Below are 26687 nucleotides of genomic sequence, written 5' to 3'. Positions count from 1 at the left end.
TTGTCGTTTTTACTTTGGGTGCATGAGCTGAGATCACAAGGGTCAGTTTTGCCTCCAAAATACCCTGGACTGTCTCTGCCTGGGATTCTGATTAAGCTGCAGGAAAAGAATTGCATCCAGCGACACACACACACACACACGCACAACTTCAGACCATGAACAGGAAAACCAGGCGCTGGCTTTTTCACATCTTCCTCTGCGTGGGAATCGTGTATCTGAAAATAGGGTAAGTCGGTTTTCGGGGAAAGATCGCCGTGTCTGGACGTGTCAGTGTTTTTTTTTCATTGCAAGCTTTGACGATATGATTGTGTTTTTGTATGTTTGTGTGACTTTAATAACACAGTTTGCTGGAGTGGTTAAATGCTGAAAACTCACCGAGTTGCGTCTGCCTAACACACGCTGTTGAGGAGGGATGTTTTCTATCAGGAGTGAACTATTAAGAAAAGCAATGTGCGAATTAAATCATACACTAAGCGCTTGCCTTGAGGAAAGCGAAGTGGGAACGGTTCTGTAGTGTGGTGCGGGGCTGCAGAATAAAACGATGTTTTTTTATATTCCCTAACCTGGACTCAGAGTGTACGGTGCACCCATACTGCACGGAACCTGTAACTTCAACTTCCACCCCAACAGCATTTCTAAATCATACAGGTTATTCTCAGTATGGGTCAATGTGAAATACGGTGTACTTGGCGGGGCTGGCTTTAGCTGTGTCTAGCTGTCCTGGGAGTAATGAAGGAGTTTAATGCAGATAGGAGCAGGAAACGCGGTTCTCTTTTTTTATTGTTGGCACCGGGCACTCTCTCCTGGGGAAGCATAGGTTGATATGGAGACTCGGAGCGAACAAATACGATAGATCAGATTTGCACAATCGCGCTCTCCAGCCCGATTTATAGATCGAGCACTAAATACAGAATGGGATGGCACTGCCGTGCAGATTTAACCTCTGTCTGCCCCTGGATCACTTCATCTCTTCCAGCACAACTCTTAAAATGGGCATGTGCAGATCGGGTAAACTGTTCGAGGAGGGGAGTTTGTAAGAGAATTCCTGAAACAGAAGTGTCAGAACTGCTCCAGCAGAAATATTGTCGCGATTGACCCAATACCAGCCCCAGGTTATCGCTCCATTGAATAAGTTAAGAAGTTTCGTTGTATAGACGGGGCCACATTGAGAGGTGGGCAGGTTTATTTCAACCGGTTCAGATCAGAATGCAGGCGAATTGATCAAATGAACGCCAACAGTGTTCAAAAGCAGATTGCACGTTTTGATTGATGTGAGATTGTTTCGTATCAAGTGAGGTACATCATTTGCTCTTTGCTATTTAATACCACAGCATTTGCCACTTGTCTCCCATATTCTCTGTCGTGTCGCGGGCTTCCCCGGGCGGACTGTGTACCACATCCCAAAGATAAATGGAGGCTGCGAGCTCCTTCACTTCATCATCACCCTCGCTCACCAGTCTTTAGTTTTACCTGATCTGTCCAAACCCTAGCGTTCCAAATAAAACTCTACAGACAGGAGAGGAGCTTTGAAAAACCATGCTATCTCTGCTCAGTTGTTGATAGAAGTAAACCTTCTATCAAAAGAATTGGACAAAGTTAGCTGAATGGCCCACTGGATATGACTAAACCCATGGAAATGACGAGATCATAAAACAAGATACTGTCGAACCTTATCAGGAAACACTCATCTATGATTTTAAAATGACTCGATTGTATTTATGCAGCGAATGACATGTTTGGGGTTAATAATTAGTTGTGGTGCTTGCTCTCTTCCTCAATGTCTGCCTCTATTTACTACAGCGGATTCTCCTCGGTGGTGGCGCTGGGAGTGAACATTATCTGCAGCAAGATACCGGGACTGGCACCTCGTCAGCGGGCGATCTGTCAGAGTCGCCCCGATGCCATCATCGTCATCGGAGAAGGGGCTCAGATGGGAATCAACGAGTGTCAATTCCAGTTCCGATACGGCCGCTGGAACTGCTCCGCACTCGGCGAAAGAACCGTCTTTGGCAAGGAGCTGAGAGTTGGTATGTGTGAGAACGCAAACTCTGCTGTCTATTGCAACCTGCCACGGTGCAAGATATCGAAATCAGACCACTGGATAGCAGGGAACTGTGTCTGAAATATACAGGCAATAAGCAAAACAAACTATAGTTTTCATGTTCCAGTCTGGTCAATTTCACATGGTATGCTTAGAATCACCCAATCACAACCAGTCCCCCTCTGGAACCAATTCTGTCAACTTGTCCAAATAGACATGTCGAATTTTGAGTCAAATGTCAATTTCTGGTGGTTACAATTTTGAACAAGCGGCTGTTTATGGGTCCTTTATGTCATAGTCAATATCTGGTTCACCAGAAGAATTGATAGACCATTTTTAATTACTCGCTTTACTTACATATCTCTTCGTTCACCTAAGGAGCAGTGCTCCAAAGCTAGTGTTTGAAACAAACATGTTGGACTTTAACCTGGTGTTGTAAGACTTCTTACTGTGCTCACCCCCCTCCAACGCCGGCATCTCCACATCATGGCTTTATTTAAGAATAAACCTAAGTGTGCCTTCAAGTTGTGTTTTTAAAAGTAACTCAAATCTCATATTTTGGGCCCTCTGAAACGAAAAAATCAGAAAGCCCTTTCACTTTCCACAGGTGGGTAGATTTTGTTTTGCTATTGGGGTTAGCTCCTGTGACGACCCCCGGTCTTTGCCAATCCCTTTAAGCAGCGCTACTCTCCCACCCATGTGAATCAGCAACACCAATTTAGCAACAGCAGACACATGTTACCAGTCTTTGCAACACGGGCAGTTTATTCAAATCATTGTCAAACTTGAGCGTCCGCCAAAGCAGCAGAATACCTGACCATCCTTTGAAACGCCCGGTGATTATTGACTCTTAGACGCATAATGCGGTAAACATTTGATCAAGTCTGACTTCAAAGAAGGTGTAACTTTCGTCATAAACAAACCCTTAGCCCATGACTCAGAGCCAATTACCTGGCTTCTAAATCACGTGCCTCTCTGAGTCAGTCGATGTGTTTATCCTGATTTTGTAAAAATCCCTGGAATAAAGGATGGGAGTTGAGGAATCATATCCTGTTTCTGTCGGGGGGTAATTACCTCCTGCTATCTATTGCGTTGGCTCCTGTTTTTCCATGTGTAATCTCAGCGATACACATTCAAAGGGTATAGCTGCAAATTACAGAACTGCAGGTCCCCAAGAGTGATGGTCTGGAGGCGACTTCCATTTAGAATGCACAGCATTGAGGTGCAGCCAATGACATGATGCAGGCGCACATTTCAACGACCCACACACCCGCCAAGGCGGAATATCTACTGCGGCGATGATCGCTCTGACGAGAATCCTTTCCATTTTCAACAGTCCAGCTCTCACCCCAACTGGTGTGACTCATTCTCGTCCCCGACTTCCTTATTGCCGGAAGTTGCCACCTTTCAACTTTATCCAGAAATAAAGGATGTGAACCAGCCGGCTGTTAACATACATACAGAGCCATACATACAACTGCCAACAATTTCACAAAGGCAAGAACGCAAGATGCTTTTGTTAACTCGGATGACAATTCGGTGCTTTTTAATTAAGGCCGAAGCAAAACATGAGCACCATGTTATCGGATGTGTGATGAACGACTTCGGAATGTGATCTTTAAAAAAAGAAACCTTTTTTAAAAAGTCGCATTAACTAATTAACTAGTTAATTAACTATCTCCCACTGTAACTCTGTTGAGAATAATCATTTGCCCGAGGTAGCCTTCTATCTGATAGTTTGTACTTATAGTTTGGCATGATGTTTAGTGAACACAATCGGATTTGTTTTCTACCTTTTGACATTGACCCGAGTTTCTTGTAACCACTTAAGTATTTTTAATCTGAAAGAGAAAATGCTGGAAAATCTCAGCAGGTCTGGCAGCATCTGCAGGGAGAGCTAGCATTTCGAGTTCAGGTGACCCTTTGCCAAGGCTTTGACAAATGTAAAATATGTTTATAAGTCAGGCACAATATTATTTTCATCACTTTGGATTTGACCTGAAACTTTATGAATTGCAAACTTGATGTATTTGTTGAGATTTAAATGAAGGCCCTTTAAATTAAGACTTCTATAAAATACTCTAAATGTATATTTTTTGTAAAAATGTAGAACATGAGGTGCTATTAAGCAAACTGATACGTGTGTTCCAATATCTTGATTACAGGAAGCAGAGAAGCAGCCTTCACTTATGCTATTATTGCTGCCGGAGTAGCTCATGCCATTACTGCTGCATGCACCCAGGGAAACCTGAGTGACTGTGGCTGTGACAAAGACAAACAGGGCCATTACAACCAGGAGGAAGGCTGGAAATGGGGAGGCTGTTCTGCGGACATCAGATATGGAATTGGATTCTCCAAAGTGTTTGTAGATGCAAGAGAAATCAAACAAAATGCCAGGACCCTGATGAACCTGCACAACAATGAAGCAGGGCGTAAGGTAAGAATGATAGCCACTTGTCTTGAATGGAAAGAAGTAGCAAAAAACATATGTTGCATTTTCTGATCCTTCAATTATATTCGAAGAAATGGAACACAAATGAAAGAACAATTAGAATCATAGAATACCTACAGTGCAGAAGAGGGCCATTCGGCCCATCGAGTCTGCACCGAACCTCTGAAAGAGCACCCTAACCATGCCCACTCTCCCATCCCCATTACCCCGCCTATCCTTTGGACACTAAGGGGCAATTTAGCATAGCAAGTCCACCGAACCTAATTAGGTATATCTAGGTGTCTCCCAAGCAAACAGAATGACATAACATATGCACCATTCCATTATCTGAGATAAATACTTTTCACCAATATTATTCATGCAGAACCATTTTAAAAGTTTGTTTTAACTTTAAACTGGAATTCTAGATCATATTTGTTCTTTGGGTTTTGAGGAGCTCCATTGCAAAATTCCATACAGCCAAACATGTCGGGAAAAGAAAATGTTCATAGAATCCCTACAATGCAGAAGGAGGCCATTTGGCCCATGGAGTCTGCACCGACCCTCCGAAAGAGCACTCTACCCAAGCCCACTTCCCCACCCTATCCCAATAACCCTTAACCTAACCTGCATGTCTCTGGACACTAAGGGGCAATTTAGCCTGGCCATATCATCTAACCTGCCCATCTTTGGACTGTGGGAGGAAATCAGAGCACCCACAGGAAATCTACCCAGATACAGGGAAAATGGGCAAACTTCACAAAGACAGTCACCCGAGGTTGGAAATGAACCCAGGTCCCTGGTGCTGTGATGCAGCAGTGCTAACCACTGTGCCACCAGATGTGATTCATTGCTAAATTTATTACAGATAATCGTTGGATTTTATGAAGCATTCAGTGTCATATTTTTGTGCCACTGTGCAGAAAGTACAGGGTGAAAATGGGTTTAAAAGGATAACATCATATCCTCACACACAAAGGTATTGTTAATAGTCTAAATCTGCATAACCAAATATGTAACTAAAAAGGGTGCTGAGGTAATATGGATTTTTCACAATCATCTAAGGCGCTAAAACCCAAGCTATGTTTTGATTGTTGAAACTGTGAATTTGTCCAGATAGAAGATTTTGGTGGTTTGATTGGAAGTGCAATGGTTGTTGTTTCTTCAGTTGTAGTTTACAATATTATCATCATTTTTCAAGATGACATTAGGCTGACTACTGAGCTGAGAATTCACAGCAGTGCAAAGCAATATGGTTGCATTGCCTGCTTTTCACTGGCACCAGTTGCTTTTAAAGCTCTTTTCCCTCTTGTGCACAATCAATCTGGAACACATATAAATCACCAACAAAGACACTGAAACTAATGGTGCATATATTATTTTCACTTGGGCTGGTAGACTTTTGCATTCAAGCTTTGAAAAATGCCCTTCAACTTTAACTGATATGGTGACTCATAGATTATAAATAATTACTTCATTTTTTGAAGGAAAGCATATTTTGGATAGGCTACAAGAAAGTCAGTAATTAGGTTATAAAACCAGAGAAAGAAAAATGGTAGCTTTCATAGATATAAAAAAGGTGCCATAATAATAAAGGAATTTAGCAATCCTTTTATTTTTAGGAGTGAGAAAAGTTACAACTTCATCATAATGGCATCTAATGCAAGACTCCAATCATTTATATAATATGTTATATAAAAGATACTTCAAAACAAACTGTGCATCTATCATTCCATTTTCTCAATTCTAACATCATATTTGTTTCTCATTAATCATGTCATAAACCATTACTCAGACATATCTTAAGGTTCCTAGCACTGAAGGAATAATATTATAAGGAAGAATCTGATAATTTCCCCATTATCCATAGTTCGAAAAATGAGACAAAACTTTCCTTTCTTATATTTAAAAAAATGATCACTCCCCCTTGAAAGTTTGATGATAGATGTGCGGATGCCTCAGGGCTCCAAATTATCACCTGGTTCTAACCACATGATTTTCTTCCATAACTACTTTACCAATGCCACGTTATCATATTCAAAATTGCATAACACCACAGCATGATATTATTATTTCCCACGCCTTCTTGACATTTTTGAGGAAGGGATTGCCCAAGTGTACATCGGAAAGCATGTAGATGTAGCTCAAGAAGCAGAAAGCCTTCAATGTAGCTCAACATGAAAATCTGTCATGCAAGCATAAGGTAAAGCCAGGGAATTGGAAGAGAGAAAGCGTGTTAGTGGAACAATATGGATTGTGGAGATGTACTGAGTGGAGTGCTTTGAGGATTATTGCTTGGACATTTCTGTTTCTATTCTACACAAACAACCTAGATACAGAAATGCAATGCTAGCTCATCAATACTAGAGGGAGCAGGGTCAGTTGAGGCTGATGAAGCAGAATAATTTAGATGAAATTAGCAATTCAGCAGAACTATAACGGATGTAATTAAATAGGCATAAGTATAAGGTTTTTCTAGCAAAAAGGAAAAAATAGGCGGCATTCATATTTGAATGATTAATGTCAGACAAGCTTACCAAGAAGCTGAAAGATTGAAAGTGATAATAGACTCAACTTGCGGCAATCAACAAAGCCAATATCTCAAAAAACTACTGGCAGAGTATAGTTGAACTGTAGGATGCTCTACTAAGATTGCAGCTTGAGTACTGCATTCAGTTTGGAGCACTGAGCCATATGCTTGTAGGCAGTGCATGGCAGGGCCAGTGAGGCTGACCTCTCTTGTCGGAAGATTAGAAAAAAGCAAACTCTTCAGCCTTGAAAGAAAGTAAATGAAAGACAACTTTAAAGAGTTAACTTGGGACATTGTTTCAAATGAAACTAAAACTGTAGGCTTTGGGGCATCAAAGGCGGGTTCCCAGATAATGTCAGGAAGTGCCTCTTCAAGCAAAGGGTGATCTATACCTGGCATGGAAACAAGTTTTCTGGAATCAATCAAGAGCCGATTTGATGCTGTAATGGTGACGGAATATGTTTCAATGGAAAGATGAACTTGGGACAGGAGGGTTCCATTTAGCCAATTGGGTCTGTTCCACCATTATATGAGATCACAGCTGATCCAACCCTCAATATAGATCACAGTTTTAAAATTAATAGTTGTTCTAGTATCAGTTGCCATTTGCGGAAGAGAATTCCAAACTTCACCCACTTTGCAATAAGTAGTGCTCCTAATTTCACTCCCGGAAGGGCTTGTTCTAATTTTCCCAGTATGATGTCTAGTCCTAGATCCCACCAACTAGCGGATGTAGTTTCCCCTTATCTACCCTATCTGTTTCCTTTATTCCCTTAATAGCTTGAAAGCTTTGATCAAACTACCTCTTAACCTCCTCAGTTTAAGGGAATACAATCCTAGTTACTTAAACCTCTGCTTGTTGCTACCCCTTAGGTATCATTTTAGTAAATTCACACTTCACTCCCTCCAGGACCATGAATGAACTGAATGATGCCCCTCATTTATAATTTATCTTTGCAAATAGCTGGACATTTAATAATGTGAAAATAATCAAATGCAATGACAATACGCAGAATCCATCGTAATGTTGCACGTTACTAGAGAAAAACAATTTCAATTAACTTAAGTATAATCCACGGGTGGAATCTTTTGAGGCATCCAGGGTCTCAATGCTGTCTGGAGAGCTGGGTAGAGATCCACATTATCTCTTTTCAGAAGGCCTGCCGAAGCACATACCAATCAGGCTCTGGTGGACCTGTCCCTGGAATCAAGACCTCAATAGTGGAGGTCTTGACTGCCGAGAGCTGCCAACCAATCAAAGGTCATCAATTCTTGTGGTCAGCAATTAGGGTGGCCATGGTTGCTGCCGGAAGGATAGGCCCCGGAGTCCCCGGATTACAGACAGAGCCAGGTCACAGCTGGGTAATATGGCGGGGAGAAGGGTGCAGGGAGGTTGACAGCAAGGGCAGGAGGATGACTCTCAACAGGAACCCGCCTTCCCGATGTCCAATCCCTTGATCAGGCAATGTGTCTATTGTCGACGGAACCCCCCACCCACTGAATAGGTGACAAGCTGACAATATTACCTGTAGCGCACGCCTGATGGCAACAGACCTTTCTGCATCTGGGTTAATACCAGCAGCAGTGGGATGAGACTCTTCAGTGGTCATTAATTGACCACTTAAGGCCTCAATTGGCGGCGGGACAGGAAGGTTAACCATGGGCTTTCCTGCCCAGAACTTAATTCTGACAGAGGTGGAAAGATAGCAGGGTTTCAAGATGCCACCATCCCACCCAATAAATGCCCTTCCCGTCTCTAAGCTCACCACCAGAGAGCACAAAATTCCGGCCCAACTCTATTTACAGCAAAATATTCCACGGCTAATTTGGCAAACACGTATCCTAATTTTCCTCATTGAGATCACAACGACAGCTGACATGAGAAACCAAAATGTTGTGTTGTTGCCGTAGGGAGGTATTGTATTCTTCCTCATGCAATCCATTCCTCTGTTACATTATATATACCAGGTCCCAGTATCATTCAATGCTATCAGACACTGCCTTGTGTCAAAGAAATTAATAGCACTAAATCTATATAATGCTCCAAACGTTCCTGATCACCTGCAAAATCTGCATATATGATGGAGCTCAAGACCTTAAGATAAGTTATGGATGAGTCCCCAGATGTTTTTTGTGCGTTCTCAGTTCCAACCATATGTTAATTGCCTAGATTGCAATGTATCGCACAAGTATTTTAAGTTGGTTTGCTGGGGAGAGAAGAATATGAGCGTAATCTATCACAGCTATTAATAATGTAACCAACAAAGAACAAAAAACACTGCTCATATGTCACATTTTCTGGACATCACACAACACAATGCAATGCAAGACGTGAGACTGGGCACTGGCTCCGGTCCTTGTGCGTTGTAAGCATTCAAAATGTCAATAACAAGTGTGTATCTATAGCAATTCCCACAATTACAGAAATCATTGGGATTGTATTGTGTTACATGCATGATTTTAGTTTACTACCTGTGGATTCTGCTGCATTTGATTATCGAGGAACAGCTTTAATAACCTATCCATTCCTCTCATTATGTGGCAGCCTCTGGCCATTCTGTTTTTTGTGTTCTTGGTTGATGTGAAGATGGATATTAAACAGAAGGAGGAGATCTGTCTGTCAGAGATTTTTAGACTTTGGAGACATAGTTGTAAGGAGCTTGGGGCACACCTTTGTGTGTTAGAGGTAGCAGTAGATTAGAAAGTAGTGGAATATGTTACATTGAGTGATGTGGAATTTGTGAAACAGCTGCAGAACCCTGATGACCTGAAGCTTTTTGAGATACCAGGCTTATTTCAGTGATGTCCGTTTTGTGCTACATGTTGTAGCTAGTTGAGAGGTAGCCAACAACTAAACAGGAGAAAGAGTGCAAATATAGACAAGAGGAAGGTTCAGTGAAGTGTAAGCCTCTTTTCAGTGTGAGCCCAAGAAGGGCTATGCGATCATTTTGAACCTGGATAATCTTTCCTGAATGCCTATGAAAAATGGATTGTTTACGCAAATGATGTGTTCGTATTTTAAGTCTGAGTCAACATTTTCCCAGATTTCTTCCGAATGATAGTGGCTAATGTTTAGGAAGCTCAGGGTTCGTAATTCCAAAGAAACCACTGACAAACCAACTCCTCTTCCCAGCTCCCACACTTGCTGATATTATAAATAGTGTCTTCTCCTTGGGGACTATCTAACTCTCTGCTAGACATGTTGCTAGATCAACACAGAAGGAGGCCATTCAGTTTGTCACGTCCATGGCTGCTCGCTGCAAGAGCAACTCAGTTAATCCCACTCCCTCTTCCTGTTACCCTACAACTTGTGTCTTTTCATGAATTCATCTAATTTCCTTTTGAAGCTGCAATCAAATTTGTCTGCAGCGAACTCTCAGGCAGTGTGTTCCATCTCCTAAACACCCACTGCACAGAATTCCTATCTTTCCGTTCTTCATTTGCTAATCACCTTAAGTCCGTGTCCTCTGGTTTTTGAACCTTCTTCCAAAGGGAGAAGTTTCTCTCTACCTACTCAGTCTACTCCCTGCAAGATTTTGAACACTTTTATCAAATCTTCTCTTATTGTGGAGCATGTGTCCTTACAAAATATTGGCCCGTCACCAATCTCCCTTTCCTGGTTATTATCCTTAAATATGTTTCTGCCTCACGGATCCATTTCCACTGTTCCTGCAACTCCTTTCATTTAACTCCCATCAGGTTTCCACTCCTCCACAAAAATTAACTGGTCTGTATTAAAGTTATGAATGATATTCTCAGCAACCGTGACCATAATTAATTGCCCTCTGCCCATTTCTAACCAGTGACAATGTACACTGCAACATCCTCCTCCAATATTGCTCATCTGTTGTTCTGCTTGGTCAGTTCAATCTTTCTTGGTTCCCCTTATCGATGTAATGGTTGCCAAAGCAATGACTTCACTTCTAATCCGTGCACAATAACCTTCGGAGTCCTCCTAGCATCTATCCTTAGTCCTTTTCTTTTCCTTGTTTACATGCTTACCCTTGACCATTTCCACACATTAGCTGAAAACATCCATCTATACTGTACATTGGTTTCCAGTCTCCTAGCGCCTCAAATCAAAAATGCTAATCGTGTTTAAATCCTTCCATAGCCTTAAACCTCATTGCCTAGTAGACTTGTCCAGTAGTATAATGCTCCTTATTTCTCCAGCCTTGTTTCCTGCTTGTTATGTATGCCACCTCTCTTTGTCGCACCATTGCTAACTATGCCTTGGTTATCAAGATACCGGACTGGAATTCTCTCCCCCAGCCCTCAGCCCTCCTCCTTTAAGATTTCTCTTTGACTGAGCTTTAGTTATTCCTACTAATTCATCCTTCTTTGCCTTTGTGTTCAATTTTTGCCTTCTATGGAGTGCCTTTGTTTTTTCTTTCTTGACTAAAGGTGCCATATATGTGTAAAAGCAAAAGGCAGCAAATGCTGGTAATCTGAAATTCGAAAAAGAAAACCCAAAATGCTGGTCAGGCACCATTGGTGAAAAGAGAAACCAGGTTAAAGTTTCATCTCGACAACCTACCATCAGAACTGGAAAAAGCTAGGGATGTAACAGGATTCAAGCCAGTACAGAGGTAGAGGAAGGCTGTGTGGCGGGGGGAGGGAGGTGTTTGGGGGGGGGGGGGGGGGGGGGGGGGAGAAAGAACAAAAGAGAAGGTCTGTGATAGGATGGAGATAGGAGGAATCAAATGACAAAAGGGACAATGGTGTAAGGCAAAAGGAGAGGGTAATTGAACAAGTAAAGATCAAAAGCTTAGTCCAGAGAAGGTGTAAATTGCAAAAAGAGAATCATTGCCAGCAGCTTCCATCTGAGGAAAAACGTGAGCAGTGTTTATAATTTAAAATAGTTGAAGTCCATGTTGAGTTGGGAAGGTTGTAAAGTGTCTAATAAAAAGGTGTGGTGCTGCCCCTCAAGCCTCTGTTGACCTATGTTTGTGCAGTGTAGTGGCCAAGGCCAGAGTGAGATTGGCGTTGAGAATTAAAATGGCTGGTGAAGAATTGCACTTGCTGCCTAACTGGCGCTGTTCCACAAAAGGGTCGCCTGATCTGTTTTTGGTCTTCCAATTCTACGACGAGGCCACACCGTAAGCAGTGAATGCGGTACACTAAATGGAAAGAGGTACAATTAAACGCAGGTTTCACCTGGAAGAAGTGTTTGGAGCCCTGAATGATAGGTAGGGAGGAGGTGAAAAAAAACAGGTGAAACATCCCCAGTGACTGCATAGGAAGGTTTTTTGGCAAGGGGAATAATGCTGGGGATGATCGATGTCTGGATCAGAGTGTTGTTCTCGCTGAGAGACTACAGTTGCTTTAGTTGTATCCTTGGACTTCTTGTCATTCCATAGTAATTAAAAAAATATTGAGGCCCCTGAATTATTGAGTCCGAATGTGGATGGACAGCATCTGGAAGAGACAGAAAATAGATTCATCTTTTTGGCACTGTATCTGTACATACATAAAGGGATGGATAATTATTTATATATTGAGATACAGAAAGGATTTTCTTTTAAATTAATTTTTAGTCTTCACACAATACAGTGGAGAGGTGAGGGATGAGTGACCTCCCAGCCCTACCCCTGGGGAAGTTTTGCAGATTGTGGGTGTACTTATTGGGCGGAAATTCACGGCCATTCCCGCTGGAAGGATCTTACAGTCCCACCGAAGTTTGTGGACCTTTGAACGGCTGCTGCATTTTGCACCCTGGCCACGCTATGATGGGACCATCACATTCGACCCATTCCCATTAATTTCTGAAATCAACATGAAATTACTGATTGTTTTCTTCTTTAATTTACACACATGTGGCACTTTGAAATATGGCATTTTAAGTTTGACAAACACAAATATGCTAACCGATCACTCATGATATTGCAGTGAGGCAGAGGGCATTTCTGCTTTTTGCTGCGTAACATACGATGTATTATCAAGGACAATGCTTTCCAGTGATTGAATAAATTAACATGCTAATCATCACCATACATTACAGGAATATTAGCAGTGCTTTGTGCTGTAATTATGTGATGTAATTGTGTCCTATTTTTAATCAGGTTTGAAGTTGATTGATTATTATTTATTTAGCTATGTAATGAATTTGATGCTTGACTTTGAAAAAGCACCAGGGATCCAGAGGGATATGGCAGAAAAGATGCTCCAGATTGTACATAGGTAGGGGAAATGTGGAAGTACTCAAGGTTGGGGCAGGTAATATAGTTTCAGCAGCTTTAGTAGGATGGTCTAAAGGAATCCAGAGCAGAAGGTAAGGGATATGAAGACGGGAGAGGTGTGGGATAAAAATAATGCCCACTGATTGTTTGAAGACGCCCATTCATTGCTCAGTCATCTTGGATAAATCAAAGTTATATCGCTACATAAAAAACAATTTTACTTTATAAAATTACTCTGCTAATTGGGAAAATATATGGGAGGTGGAGTGGGGTGGTCCTTGGATAGTGGAATGCTGGTGGAGGGCTCTGGGGTCTGGAAGTAACATGTTAGAAGTGCCAGGTGTGGCACCAATGGGAGAAGGGATTTGGGATGCGGGAGCATTGGGATGATGATGGTGGAGTATTGATATACTGGGAAAACGGTATACTGTTGGTCCTCTGAATATTGAGAAAATAAATTAATGGAAGAGGCCACGTGAGATGCAATCGAGAAAAGTGGTGGAGGTGCGCACTCGGCTGTGACCCAGCAACTGGTTTCAAGTTATTCGCTGCCATTTTACCATTTTAGCATGGACACTGCATCGATAGATGAGAAGAGGAATCAGGACAGGGAGAAAGTGCTTGAGATGGAGTCACAGTAGTGGAGGCATGAAGTAGGATGGAGGTGAAAGTGGTGGCCATGAAGCAGGAAAAGCTATAGGATCTTGTGGCAGAGAATGTGAGAGATGGTAGTGTATAGTTGGAAATGGCAAAGAAGGGATAAAGGCGTAGGTATGTGAAATAATTGATGGTGGCAAGATGTCAAGTGGGTGACAGGTACGAGGTATAAGGCTGAAACATATACCGGTCCATCGGGTGCAGATAGGTGAGAGCAAACTGATGCAATATGAAGGCTATGAGCCTTCATTACTCTTTTGCCCTCTCAAGAATTAAGCTGGAGAAGCCAGTTACCTAAAGTGGATGCTGAGCTCATGCTTTACCAAAGATAGTGTCTGCTTCAAATACAAGATTCTTCCCTAACTCATTTTGAGAACCTCATTTCTACGATGTAAAATCCATTTTCTTCGTAATTATGACTCAGTTAAAATGCAATCAACGATAGTAAAGCAATAAAAGGCAATAGAGGCAGAGTAAATGATTGTAAAAGTGCAGTAAATGTTAATAAAAGGCAAAAGCGCAAGGCACAGTAAATAAAAGTAAAACTTCAATAAATGATAGAGCATTGTAAATAATGTCATTCGGCCCATTGAGTCTGTGACGAACCTCTGAAAGAGCAGCTTTGGTAGGCCCATGCCCCTGCCCTATCCCCGTAACCCTGCCTAACCGTTTGGACACTAAGGGGCAATTTATCATGGCCAATCCATCTAACCTGCACATCTTTGGACTGTATGAAGAAACTGGAGCACCCGGAGGAAACCCATGCAGACACTGAGAGAATGTGTAAACTCCACACAGACAGTCACCAAGGTCAGAGTTGAGCCCGGGTCACTGGCATCATGAAGCAGCAGTGCTAACCACTTGTGCCATTGTGCCACCCACTGTGCCGTCCTCGACCCCTATTATTAATTCCCTGCCTCACCCTCTAAGGGGACAATGCTCACTTTAGCTACTTCTATCCTGCAAAACGCAATCACAGAAAAAATGCTTATATGAGTTTTTAAATTTTGTACACACACTGAAAAGTTCCTGAGCATTGTGTCATTTCACTGTGTATTGTTTTTCAAAGTGGAAGGTGTCATAAACTTTTGGAATTTGCGCACTTGTTCAGAAATGATATTAGTGCTCAGTAATTAGTAGCTGCGAAGACATGGATGTAAATATATTGACAACAAATCTCCAGTTGATAATAAGCATTTGAAGAGCAACATTTAGACAGTGGAATGGTATATTCTTGTCACCTATAGTCATCTGCTCTTCAAATTGATGCTGTCAGGATCCAGCAGGAGTTAGAGTTGAGATGGAGGATCAACTGTGATTCTATTAAATGGTGGAGCAGATTTGAGGTGCTGTATGGTCCACTCCTGCTGCCATTTCTCATGTTAGTAGCATTTATCGTTAGTCATGATAAATGGAGCAAGATGTAAAACAAGGCATCAATGCATTGAAACTACTTGCTCATTCCTCAGTGTACAGTAAAGGATTGCTCCAGCCCTTCTCTGTTGCTCTGACAAGTAAACCATCTGAGATTAATGATGCATGGGATTCATTTCACTGCCACTCAGATTAGGTATGTTGGATCACTTGGGTACAGGACAGAGAAATATTGAACGCGAAAGATCACTCACCCTGAAAACCTCCTACTTCAAACTTATATTTGATTGGAAAAGTCAAAATGTGGTCCTTTCAGCCATGTCTTCCCCTATGTTTTGCTATGGCAATCTAATATGTCCAAGTGTAGCAACTGAGAAATATGCCCTTTGATCTTTATGGGGAACTGGAGTATAAGTGGAATTAAAACCGAGTTCCCTACTTTTTATAGGTGCTGGTCCACCTGGGGAGTATTTTAAGGTGACGTTGGGGATTTGAACACCTTTGTTTAAGAGATAGTTTTTAAGTAGCTATTACCAGTGCTGCCACTGTGGTCTTCCACTATGTACTGGCGGCAGGTGAGTTTTCTGCAAGAGATTTACCCTCCAGTGTCAGAATCTACAATCCCTTGGTCAGGTACACCACAGGCTAGTCGCTGAATGACGTTTCTTCTACTCCATCCCTATAATGTGTTTTAGACATGACCTGAGGTGCAATCGCAGGTCCCAAAGAAGAAAGGGCAGCGCCTTAGTTTATTAGAGTTATTCTCAGTACTGCTTTATACAAGGGTTCTCAATACAGCTTTATACAAGGGTTCTCAATACAGCTTTATACAAGGGTTCTCAATACAGCTTTATGCAAGGGTTCTCAATACAGCTTTATACAAGGCATTACGAGGTATTGTGCCAAAGTGTAGTATCCGGTAGCGCTGCTTTGATAACATCGCAGTGGAAGGTGTATATTCAATATTCACCAGATTCCATTGCGCTCTACAGCTGTTGTGTAAAGTTGTCAAATGAAGGCATAGGCTTCTCCACAAGGGAATTGGAAATGGGGAATAGTTGTTACATTCTCACTCTTGCAAGTAGACAGCATTCAATAATACTTCTGACTTGTGCCTTGTAGATGGTGGAAAGGGTCAGGGGGTGAATTACTCACTGAGAACACCCAGCCTCTGGCCTGCTCTTGTAGCCACAGTATTTACGTGCTGGTCCAGTTAAGTTTCTGGTCAATGACTTATTGATATTTGTAAGATTCTCAGATATTGATTTTAAGATGGTAACTATTCTGGTCTGTAGAAAATGCAAGATAAAGCAAAAAATATGCTCTAACAGAGCCGAATAATATAGTTGTTCTAAGGGCCTAATGACTCAAAGCAGAGCTCTCTTGCTTCTGAATCAAAAAGTTGTTCCTGCAGGGTAAAGGGGGATCTCTAAGTGGTTCGAAGGGAACTTGGAAATGGAAGAGGAATAAATAAAGTAAAGTCCCCATAGTCCCAGATGGCCACAGGCTGCCTTCCCCTTTGAGGGGGAGAGCTGACTGGTGATGATTTAAACTGAGCATCACCACACCTCGGGCGAAGGGGCAAGGTTGAGAAGGTTCATGAATAACCTGAGAAGGTGGAATGACCAGTTGTTGTCATCCCTATTGGAAGCAGCGCATAGGAAACAACAAAGAGGAGTTCATGCTGAGCAAGTAAGAGGCTTATATTTGTGGATTTGCAATCCAAAGGACTAGACTAATAATCTTTGGGAATGTGACTTCAAATCCTGCCTGGGGAGTTTGAATATTTGAGTTCAATTGGAAGAAACAAATTCTGAAAATAGAAAACTGGATTCAGTAAATGTGATCATGAAGCCGTAAATGTTTTTTCGGGAATGGAACCGCCTGTTCTGACCAAGTTTGGCTTCCACGTGACTCCAGTCTCAAATGAACATCACAGTATCTGAAGTGCTGTAGCAAGTGTGGTAACTCAGGAGGGACAATAAATTAATGATATCCTGAGAATAAATTTTTAAAAGTAAAAAAAAAATGAAACAAGGCGTAAAATTAAAAGCAAGACCTCAAAGGTGGTAATCTCCAGATTATTACCGGGGGGGGGGGGGGAATAAACTGATCAGGGACAGCCAATATATCTGTAAAAGACTAGTGTGTAAAGTAGAGGTTACTTCTCATGGGATACTAGCATCAGAACTTGGGCATGAGGGAGTTATACTGCTGATGTGGATGCACCTAAAGAAGCTTTGGCTGGTAAATAATAGATAAAGAGAAAATAAAGAGGAGATGAGAGTACACAAATGGATAAAGATAATGTAAATACCCTGGGAATAGAAAAAGTAATAAGAAAATAGCTGTTAAAAATAATGTGGGAGCGATGAAAGATATAAACTTATTAAATTCCTTGTGTAGCAATGTGCATCACATCGGCCACCTAGTGTGATAGGTGAAAACATGTGAGAAATACACTATCAGGTCACAAGAGCAGGTTTAGCACAGGGCTAAAGAGCTGGCTTTTAAAGCAGACCAAGGCAGGCCAGCAGCACGGTTCAATTCCTGTACCAGCCTCCCCGAACAGGCGCCGGAATGTGGCGACCAGGGGCTTTTCACAGTAACTTCATTTCAAGCATACTTGTGACAATAAGCAATTTTCATTTCAATAGGGACAGTTATCCACTAGATTTCAGTGTCCAAATGCATGTGTCATTAGTAATAAAGATCATGAGTATAAAGCACATATTCTTAAAGGATATGCAGTTGTAGCCAAGTCAGAGATCTGGCTCTAAACTGGGCATGCCCGAGAGCTAAATATTCCAATTTATGGAATCTTCCGAAAGAACAGGAAGAAAGGAAAAGAAGAAAGATCGGGAACGCGAAACGGAGAATCGCCGCCAGTCAGGGGCCATTGAAAGAGGCCCCCGCGGCAATTCTCCGCCGACAGCTGGCTGAGTTCCCGCCGGCGTGGTTCTAATGTGGTTCTATCTGGCGGACACTCGGAGTGGCGGCTGCCGCGGCCGCCCTGGTGGGGGGCAGGGGAATCCATCCCCGGGGGGGTCCTCCAGGACGGCCAGTATTCCGATCAGGGGCCACCGATCAGCGAGCGCATGTGATCTGGGGGGGCCTATATTCTCGGGGCCGGCTTGCTGTGTGGGTCCAACGTGTTGCGCGAACCCGCGGCCGGAAGTGCAGGGCCCTGTATAGGCAGCCGGAGTTGTGCGGAACACTCCGGCGCCCTGCTGGCCCCCTTCAGGTAAGTGAATCGCTGGGCCAAGGGATCCATTGATGCCGGCGTGAAACGCTCCGGTGTTTAAGCCGCTGTTTCGGAAGAACCCACCCCTTGCATTTTAATATAACTTAACCCCACCTAAGGTAATCATTCCATTTTCCACATCTAGTTTCTTGACTGTCCATTATTGCATAGTACGGTGCAGTTTGATGTTGTGCAGAAGGAAGTTACTTTCTTCTCATCTGGACTGTGTTCAAAATCAGGATCCAAAAAGTGGATATCCATCTCAGCCGCCCCTGGAGGTCCTCAGCATCTTGAAAATCAATCTTTAGCCAATTTGATTCACTCCACATGAAATCAAGAAACGACCAAAGGCACACAGGGCACTGCAAAGGCCGTGTACCCTGACAACATTCCGGCATTGGTCCCTATCCAAGTTATTCCTGCAATTACAAAGCTGACATGTCCCCAGCAATGTTGAAAATTGCCCAGTAATGTCCTGTACACAAAAAACAGGGAAATTCCAACCGGGCCAATTACCATCCCAACATTCTACTGCCAATCATCAGGAAAGTCATGGAAGGGACCATCGATAGCGTCATCAAGCGACACTTACTAACATACTCACTGAATCTCAGTTTGGGTTCCACCAGGGCCCTTTGACCTCATTACAGCCTTGCTCCATGCATAGTCAAAATAACTGAATTCAAGAGGTGAGGTGAGATTGACTGACTGCCCTTGATATCAAGTGGCTCAAGGAGCCTAGCAAAACTGGAGTCAATGGGAATCGGGTGAAAATTCTCCACGGGTTGGAGTCATACCTAGCGCAAAGGAAAATGGCTGTGGTTGTTGGAATACAATTATTGAAGTCACAGGACGTTTCTGCAGGAATTCCTCAGGGTAGTATCCCAGGCTTTGGTTGTTTCATCAGTGACCTTCACTCCATCCTAAGACCAGAAGCGGCGATGTTTGCTTGTGATTGCATGTGATTGCACAATGTCCAGGACCATTTGTGGCTCCTCAGATACTGAAGCAGTTTGTGTGGGCAATACCCAGGCTTGTCTGACAAGTGGCAAATAACATTCATGCCACAAAAATACCAGGTAATCTCAATCTCCAACAAGACAGAATCTAACCATTGCCCTTTGACATTTATTAGCATTAACATTTTGAATCCCCACCATCAACATCCTAGCAGTTATTATTGACCAGAAACTCAACTGGACCAGTCATTTAAACACTGGGAGAGGTCAGAGGCTGGAAATTTTACAGTGAACAACTCACCTTCTAACTCCCCAAAGCTTGTCCACCATCTACAGGGCACATATCAGGAGTGTGATTCTGCTTGCCTGGATGCGTACAGCTCCAACAACACTCGAGAAGCTTGCCACCATCCAGGTCAAGCAGTCCATTTGATTGATACCCCATCCACCACCTTAAATATTCACTCTCTCCATCAACAATGCACAGTGGCAGTGTTGTGTACCATTAACCAGGAGCACAACAACTCATCAGTGCTCTTTTGCTAGCGCGTTCCAAACCCATGACCTTTGCCATCTCAAAAGACCAGCGTAACAGATACAGGGGAACACCATCACCTCCAACCTCCCCTCCAAACTACACACCATCATGACTTGGAAATATGTTACTGTTCCTTCACTGTCATTGGGTCAAAATCCTGGAATTTCCTCCCGAACTGTGGCTATAGCTACAACTCATGGACTGCAACGGTTCAAGAAGACAATTTGCCTCCGCCTTCTTGAGAACAATTATTAATGGGCAATATATGCTGGTCCATACCCATGAAAGAATAAATAAAAGAAAGAGTACAAGTTCTTACTGTACTATTCAGTTCCCCAAAATGTGCTTTCACCTTGGGGGGGGGGGGAGGGGGGGGGCAGTGGTTACCTGATTTAGTCATTCAGTTAATCTTTAACAGGAGAAAGGATCAAATCAAAGATCAGCATTGCTGGCAGACAGCCAAAGTGATGATATCAGGAAAAACAACTTTAAAAATGTTTTTAATTATAATTTTAATGATTGTCACAAGTAGGTTACACAAAGTTACTGTGAAAATCCCCTAGTCCCCAGAATCCGCCACCTGTTCGGGTACACTGAGGGAGAATTCAGAATGTCCAATTCACCTAAAAAGCATGTCTTTCGGGACTTGTGGGAGGAAACCAGAGCACTTGGAGGAAACGCACACAGGCACGGGGAGAACATGCAGACTCCGCACAGACAGTGACCCAAGCAGGAATTGAACCTGGGACCCTGGCACTGTCAAGCAACTGTGCTACTGTGTCACCCATATTTAACACTACCATTTCTCAGAAGGCTCTATTAACAGTCTGTTTGTAACTTCTATTAGATTTCTAATAGACTACAGTAACCACAATTTTTGATCATGACTTAAGTGGGCAGCACGTTAGCACAGTTGCTTCACAGCTCCAGGGTCCCAGGTTCGATTTCCGGCTTGGGTCACTGTCTGTGCGGAGTCTGCACGTTCTCCCGTGTCTGCGTGAGTTTCCTCCGCACACTCCGGTTTCCTCCCACTGTCCAAAGATGTGCAGGTTGGGTTGATTGGCCATGATGAATTGCCCTTAGTGCCCAAAACGTTTGGGTGGGGTTACTGGGTTACGGGGATAGGGTGGAGGTGTGGGCTTAAGTAGGGTGCTCTTTCCGGAGGCTGGTGCAGACTCGATGGGCTGAATGGTCTCCTCCTACACTGTAAATTCTATGATTCTGATATTTAAGTTGAATTGTGGTCAGAAATGAATCCTTGATTCTTAGTCTGGTTGGCTGAATCTTATTTATCTGCACTGCTTTTTCATCTCATTAGTACCCATTCAGTCAGTGTTATAATACATTTCGAATTCTCAAATGGTGCAAATGCAACATAGGCTGGCTGCTTTATCGTGGGTTTGGTTACATGTGTTGCATTTATTTTTTTCTAGATCCTTGGAGAAAATATGAAATTGGAATGCAAATGTCATGGAGTGTCTGGATCGTGTACCACTAAAACATGCTGGACCATGCTACCCAAATTCAGAGAACTGGGCTACATCCTGAAAGAAAAATACAATGAAGCAGTTCAGGTTGAACCAGTAAGGACGCATCGAAACAAGCGACCAGTCTTCTTGAAGATTAAAAAGCCACTTTCATATCGTAAACCGATGGTTACAGACTTGGTGTACATTGAGAAATCTCCTAACTACTGCGAGGAGGATCCAATCACCGGGAGTGTTGGGACACAGGGAAGAATGTGTAACAAGACATCCTCACAAAACAACAGTTGTGATTTGATGTGTTGTGGACGGGGATACAACACTCACCAGTATTCCAGAGTCTGGCAGTGCAACTGCAAATTCCATTGGTGCTGTTATGTCAAGTGCAACACTTGTAGCGAAAGAACAGAAGTTTATACATGTAAATGATATTGAATCTTTTATAGGGAGGAGAGTCATACCCTCCAAAGAAAATATTCCTAAATTTGCACATGATCTCAATCTAGTGGCTGTGAGTTTGCAAATAATGTCTCGCTTTCCTATAGAATGCAAAAGCTTGAGGATCCCTGTCTGATAATGTTGCCAGATTGATGAGCCCAGCTGGATTACAAAGAGAAGCACCTGTTTCCATTTCCATAAATATACCACACAGAATTCAAATACGTAAAGCCTATTTCAATTAGTGCATTGAAATAAATCCAGGTCTGAACAGAAAATGGCACAAGGTTGAAAGAGCCATAGTGAAGTTCAGCAGTAACTTTGCTTGAAAAAAAAACACCCTTTAAATATGGACTATAAACAGGACAGGGTTGACAATGCCCCTGTGAGAATTTCTGCTTTGAGTGTGGATTATGCAGATTTAGGTTTCTGCATTTGTGAAAAGCTTCTGCTTGTCTTGCCTGTCTGGATCTCACAGGATTGGCTACAGCAAGTATCACTGTTTTCAGTTTCCCATAGACACTGACTTATCAGCTTTTTCTTTCCTACCACATTTTTTCACAGCCATTAAGAAAACCATGGTGGACTGGGGCACTTGGGCATAATGACTGACTATACCAGCAACATTAAGTAAATAGTAACGACAATATTTAACAATATATTTAGAGAAAAAGAAACTAATATTAATTTATTTTAAAAGAACTTTCCGTGGGATAATTCTACAAAGAAAGAGAGCCTTACTTCCTTTGTGGAATAATTTCTTTAGATGCAGCAAGAATTTGATTTGTTTGGCTGTACATATTAGGTTTTGCTCGTATATTTCTAACAGCTGTTTGCAGGAACGTTCTGTGTCCTGCAACATCAGGCTTTTACTGACAAAAGCAGGCATCTTTTGTAAATCTTCTGCTGTTTTGCTGCTCGTTGTCTGGAAAATCAAACTGGTTGTGATCATTTAAACTACTGTAAACACTTGATTATTTTTCATTTTGAGATGTCAACTAATTATAAACCATTTGAACTAAAGATTATCAAATTTGATACTCCAGACAAATCCCATCATGTGGAAAAAGGAACCATAGGTTAAGAGAATATATTTTGTAAGAGACTATTTTTATATGAATATTTTATTTATACTGTTTCTGCTTGTATAACTCTATAACCAGTACTTTTCTTAAAACAGGCATAAAAGCTGTGATTATTTGTAATAGATCTGAGGGAATTTAACAGCATTAAGACTGATTAGTTTAAGGACAGAACAGCAGCAAGCTGGATAAATTCAGATTCAAATGGTAGATGCGTCAAAAATGCACAATGAACTTTCTTAGATTAGCTCTATCCGGATGTGTGTGTACAAATTGGCTCATTATTGCATTTCAAACTGCAGAACATGCAAAACAAGAACAGGGTATGTAGCATCAATTTTGTTAGTTGGCTTGAATTCATGATTGGTATTAACTGGATACTCATTTATCCCTTCCAGAAAAAAATTGAAATTGCTTCCCGCATGCGTCAGTCATTAAAATGTGGGGTTATGACTAGCAAATGTGCTGTGTGTGCTTTGAGATAAAGCTCCATATTGTGAAAGTGTCAGATTGATTTCGTCACTGCCATGCTTCAGACTGTGACTGTACAAACTAGCACTATACACACTGTCTGATTCACACAGATAACAGACAGAGCTGTTATCTAAACAACAATGAAAAGTGGTCTATTTCTTTCATAAAGAATGCTGAGAATTCAAGAAGGTTTCACTAGCAAGAACACAATGACTGTTTAGCAATTGCAGCACAGGTAAATCTCGTACGTATTTTACTTTCAAGTGTACCAAAACTATTCAAATTTAAGAGTCTACAGTATTATATAAGATCAAGAGAATACAAAAAAATTGTAGTTTGTGCTAGCTACAAGGCACCCAGATTAAAATCCTTTCAGAATTTGAAGTTTTTATCTGGTTAATAAAATCAGACTGCATTAAAGTAACAAACTTTCATGGACCAATATATACTAAACTACATACCCTCTGATTTCTACCCTCTGAAAATGCAATGCATTTTCGTATTTAATTTTGACACTATTTCCCAGGGAGTTTGCTTTAGATACACATATTATCATACAATTATCTCACTAAAGCTGAACATTCACTTTTGAGAGTTGTCTTTCTACCACGGAAAGGAAAATCCAAAACCAGGTGCCATTGAAAAAATTAACAGTTTAAAAAAAAAAAACGGGTTCTCAGATGTATGATCTACTTGCTTCGACATGTATAGAAAATACACACAGGAGTCCTTTAGCATACAGACTTTATTCCTTAGTCTTGGCCATGATAAGGCAGGTTACTTGCTAGAAGCTCTCATCTGGATTTCTAACACAGATAATGCAAATTCTGCCATTTCACAATCTTGCTCAGAAGCAATATTAAAAATATACAGTAACATTTTATTCTGAATATTTGTAAGAAACTAAAGTACTGCTCTACCAACTGTTGCATATAATCCCAATACTGCAGCATTTAATAGTTTTACTGACCCTGTTTGTACAGGATTAGAAGATTATACAATTTCATGGGTCGCAATCCTTTGTGATCCACAAATTAAATAATGGGTATAAATTGAATGTAATACTGTAAAGGTTGTACGTTTTCTCAACTTTTTACATTTATTTAATGCTCCTTTCTTCTTTAATCCACTCACATCTGAATTTTTCCCTTTACTGCCATGCAGAATCACATCTGTCTGCATATTTTTAAATCGCACATCAATCTAACCCTGTCAACATATTTTCCAAATTCTTCTGTATTTCCAAGTAAAATCCACCCAGAGATCATTGGATGAAATCCATATGCCACCTATCTCTAATTGGTGACCCGAGAATATTTCAATAAGATACAAATGTGTTTGTTCAGTCAAATAAGACTTAAGCCAAACAATAATTAGTAAGTGGTCAGTGCTTCATTAGTTTATCAGCTCCTCAACCAAACAGAGCACGAAGACTAACATAACATCTCACCTTTTAATAACAGGATGAGGGAAGACATTGCTAATAGCTTATGCTGATGATTATGCAGCTAAATCTGCCATTCTGATGACTTTCTTGGACAGGAGGAGTGGTAACAACGCAGTGATAGATTGTTCTTGCATCAGTCTGCAACAGTGACATCTGTTTTATTCAGAGCTCTACCACAAGTTGCTACAACAACGGCAGATTGCTTTAGAAAATGCTTTATAGTTGCTGAGAGAATCCTGGCTACCCATTACCGAAATGTTAACTATGCAAACCTAAGTAACATTTGGTAATCCTTTGTCCAAAAACCAAAGGTAATGTAATGATTGGTGGGGGGGGGGGGGGGGGGCGCACAGCAAATGATTGTCACGTCCCTGTTTCTGGCTCCTGTTTGCTTCTAACAAATGCACAAGGGCAAAGGAGTTGTGAAACTATTTTCCTGAGAGTTACCTAATTACCACTGAAAAGCAAACCGTATAGATCACTAGTGGACAGTTCAGCCTCCCTTGACCAGATCATCCCAGCTTTGCACGTTTCTGTCGTAAATGTGATGTAATGCATTGCAGGATGCTTTTAGTACTGCGTGATAGTAACATTATTTCCTCAGATTTGCCACTCCATCTTCCAAGGAAGACATCAGCACTTCAACTGAAACTTCACAGACAACATTCCCAAAATGTTCAGAGTTGCACGTTATACAAATGATTGAAAATGGTTGAATCCAGAACCTAAATCATTTTTCACATTCTAGGGTCGAAGTACAGCCAACAGTGGCTGACAGACACATCTTCACATGTAAGAAAATACTAAAAATAAAATGAAAGCATTTCCACGACTATGGACTAGCTGTACATTTATTTTGAAGCTTATTTAAATTTACCTACTCCAACACTTTACCGAGAATGGTCAAAGATCAAAATCAACAATCAACATGTAAAAAAATTCTGGTTCATCAATTGCAAACATTTTAAAATCATTGATTTGACAGAAGGCGAACAGTTTATTTATCCCTCCCCTTAATTGCAGCATTCAAATTAGACTCTTTAATCAAAGGGTTTTGGATGGTATAATGCACAGATGACATAATTTTTACGTCTATTTATGTCCTTCGAGAAGAGTATTTAATTGATGCAGAAGGAGTAAAACCCCTATCTCTGCAGATGGCCTTCTTATTTTGACAAGTACAGTCTCTTGAAGGAGTCTGAGCATCCATTTCATTCCAGAAATATGGTCTCCTGGTTAAGTGGCGAGCGCTTTAGAATTATCCAAAGTGAAAAAAAATCTTACAAGCCAAATGACAGATGTGCTTAAAAACTATTAAAATCATATTAAATTTTATTTTGCCAGAAGTAGACATAGAACATAGAATCCCTACTGTGCAGAAGGAGGCCATTCGACCCATCGTGTCTGCACCAACCATCTGAAATACCACCTTGCCAAGCCCACTTCCCCACCCTATTCCCTTAATCCCACCTAACCTGCACATCTTTGGACACTAAGGGACAATTTGTCATGGCCAATCCACATCTTTGGACTGTGGGAGGAAACTGGAGCACCCGGAGGAATCCCACGCAGACACGGGGAGAAAGCGCAAAATCCACACAGGCAATCACCCGAGACCGGAATTGAACCTGGGTTCCTGGCACTGTGAGGCAGCAGTGCAAACCACTGTGCCACCCTAAACTATAAAGAAAACTATACCAGGGATTTTGTCAGGTGGCACTAAAGGGAATAGCATGGAACAAGAGCACCAGATTCCTGGAAAACCCAGCACCTGGAGATTCTCCTCCAAGTCACTCACCACCCTGACTT

The 26687-nt window shown here is 41.7% G+C and overlaps 1 protein-coding gene across 1 annotated transcript; it reads left to right on the top strand.

Annotated features, from left to right (window-relative positions):
* Nucleotide 1: 1 nt before the first annotated feature.
* Nucleotides 2-25710, top strand: wnt7aa (wingless-type MMTV integration site family, member 7Aa). Its single transcript, XM_038812727.1, has 4 exons — nucleotides 2-226; nucleotides 1801-2027; nucleotides 4207-4478; nucleotides 21387-25710. Exons 1-4 carry the CDS (start codon nucleotides 156-158, stop codon nucleotides 21864-21866), a joined length of 1050 nt encoding a protein of 349 aa, XP_038668655.1. The 5' UTR covers nucleotides 2-155; the 3' UTR covers nucleotides 21867-25710.
* Nucleotides 25711-26687: the final 977 nt, after the last annotated feature.

The sequence above is a fragment of the Scyliorhinus canicula genome, chromosome 11, assembly GCF_902713615.1.
Source record: "Scyliorhinus canicula chromosome 11, sScyCan1.1, whole genome shotgun sequence".
Classification (NCBI taxonomy): domain Eukaryota; kingdom Metazoa; phylum Chordata; class Chondrichthyes; order Carcharhiniformes; family Scyliorhinidae; genus Scyliorhinus; species Scyliorhinus canicula.
The sequence above is the reverse complement of the archived record's forward strand: the minus strand, read 5'-3'. Positions and strand labels throughout refer to the sequence as shown.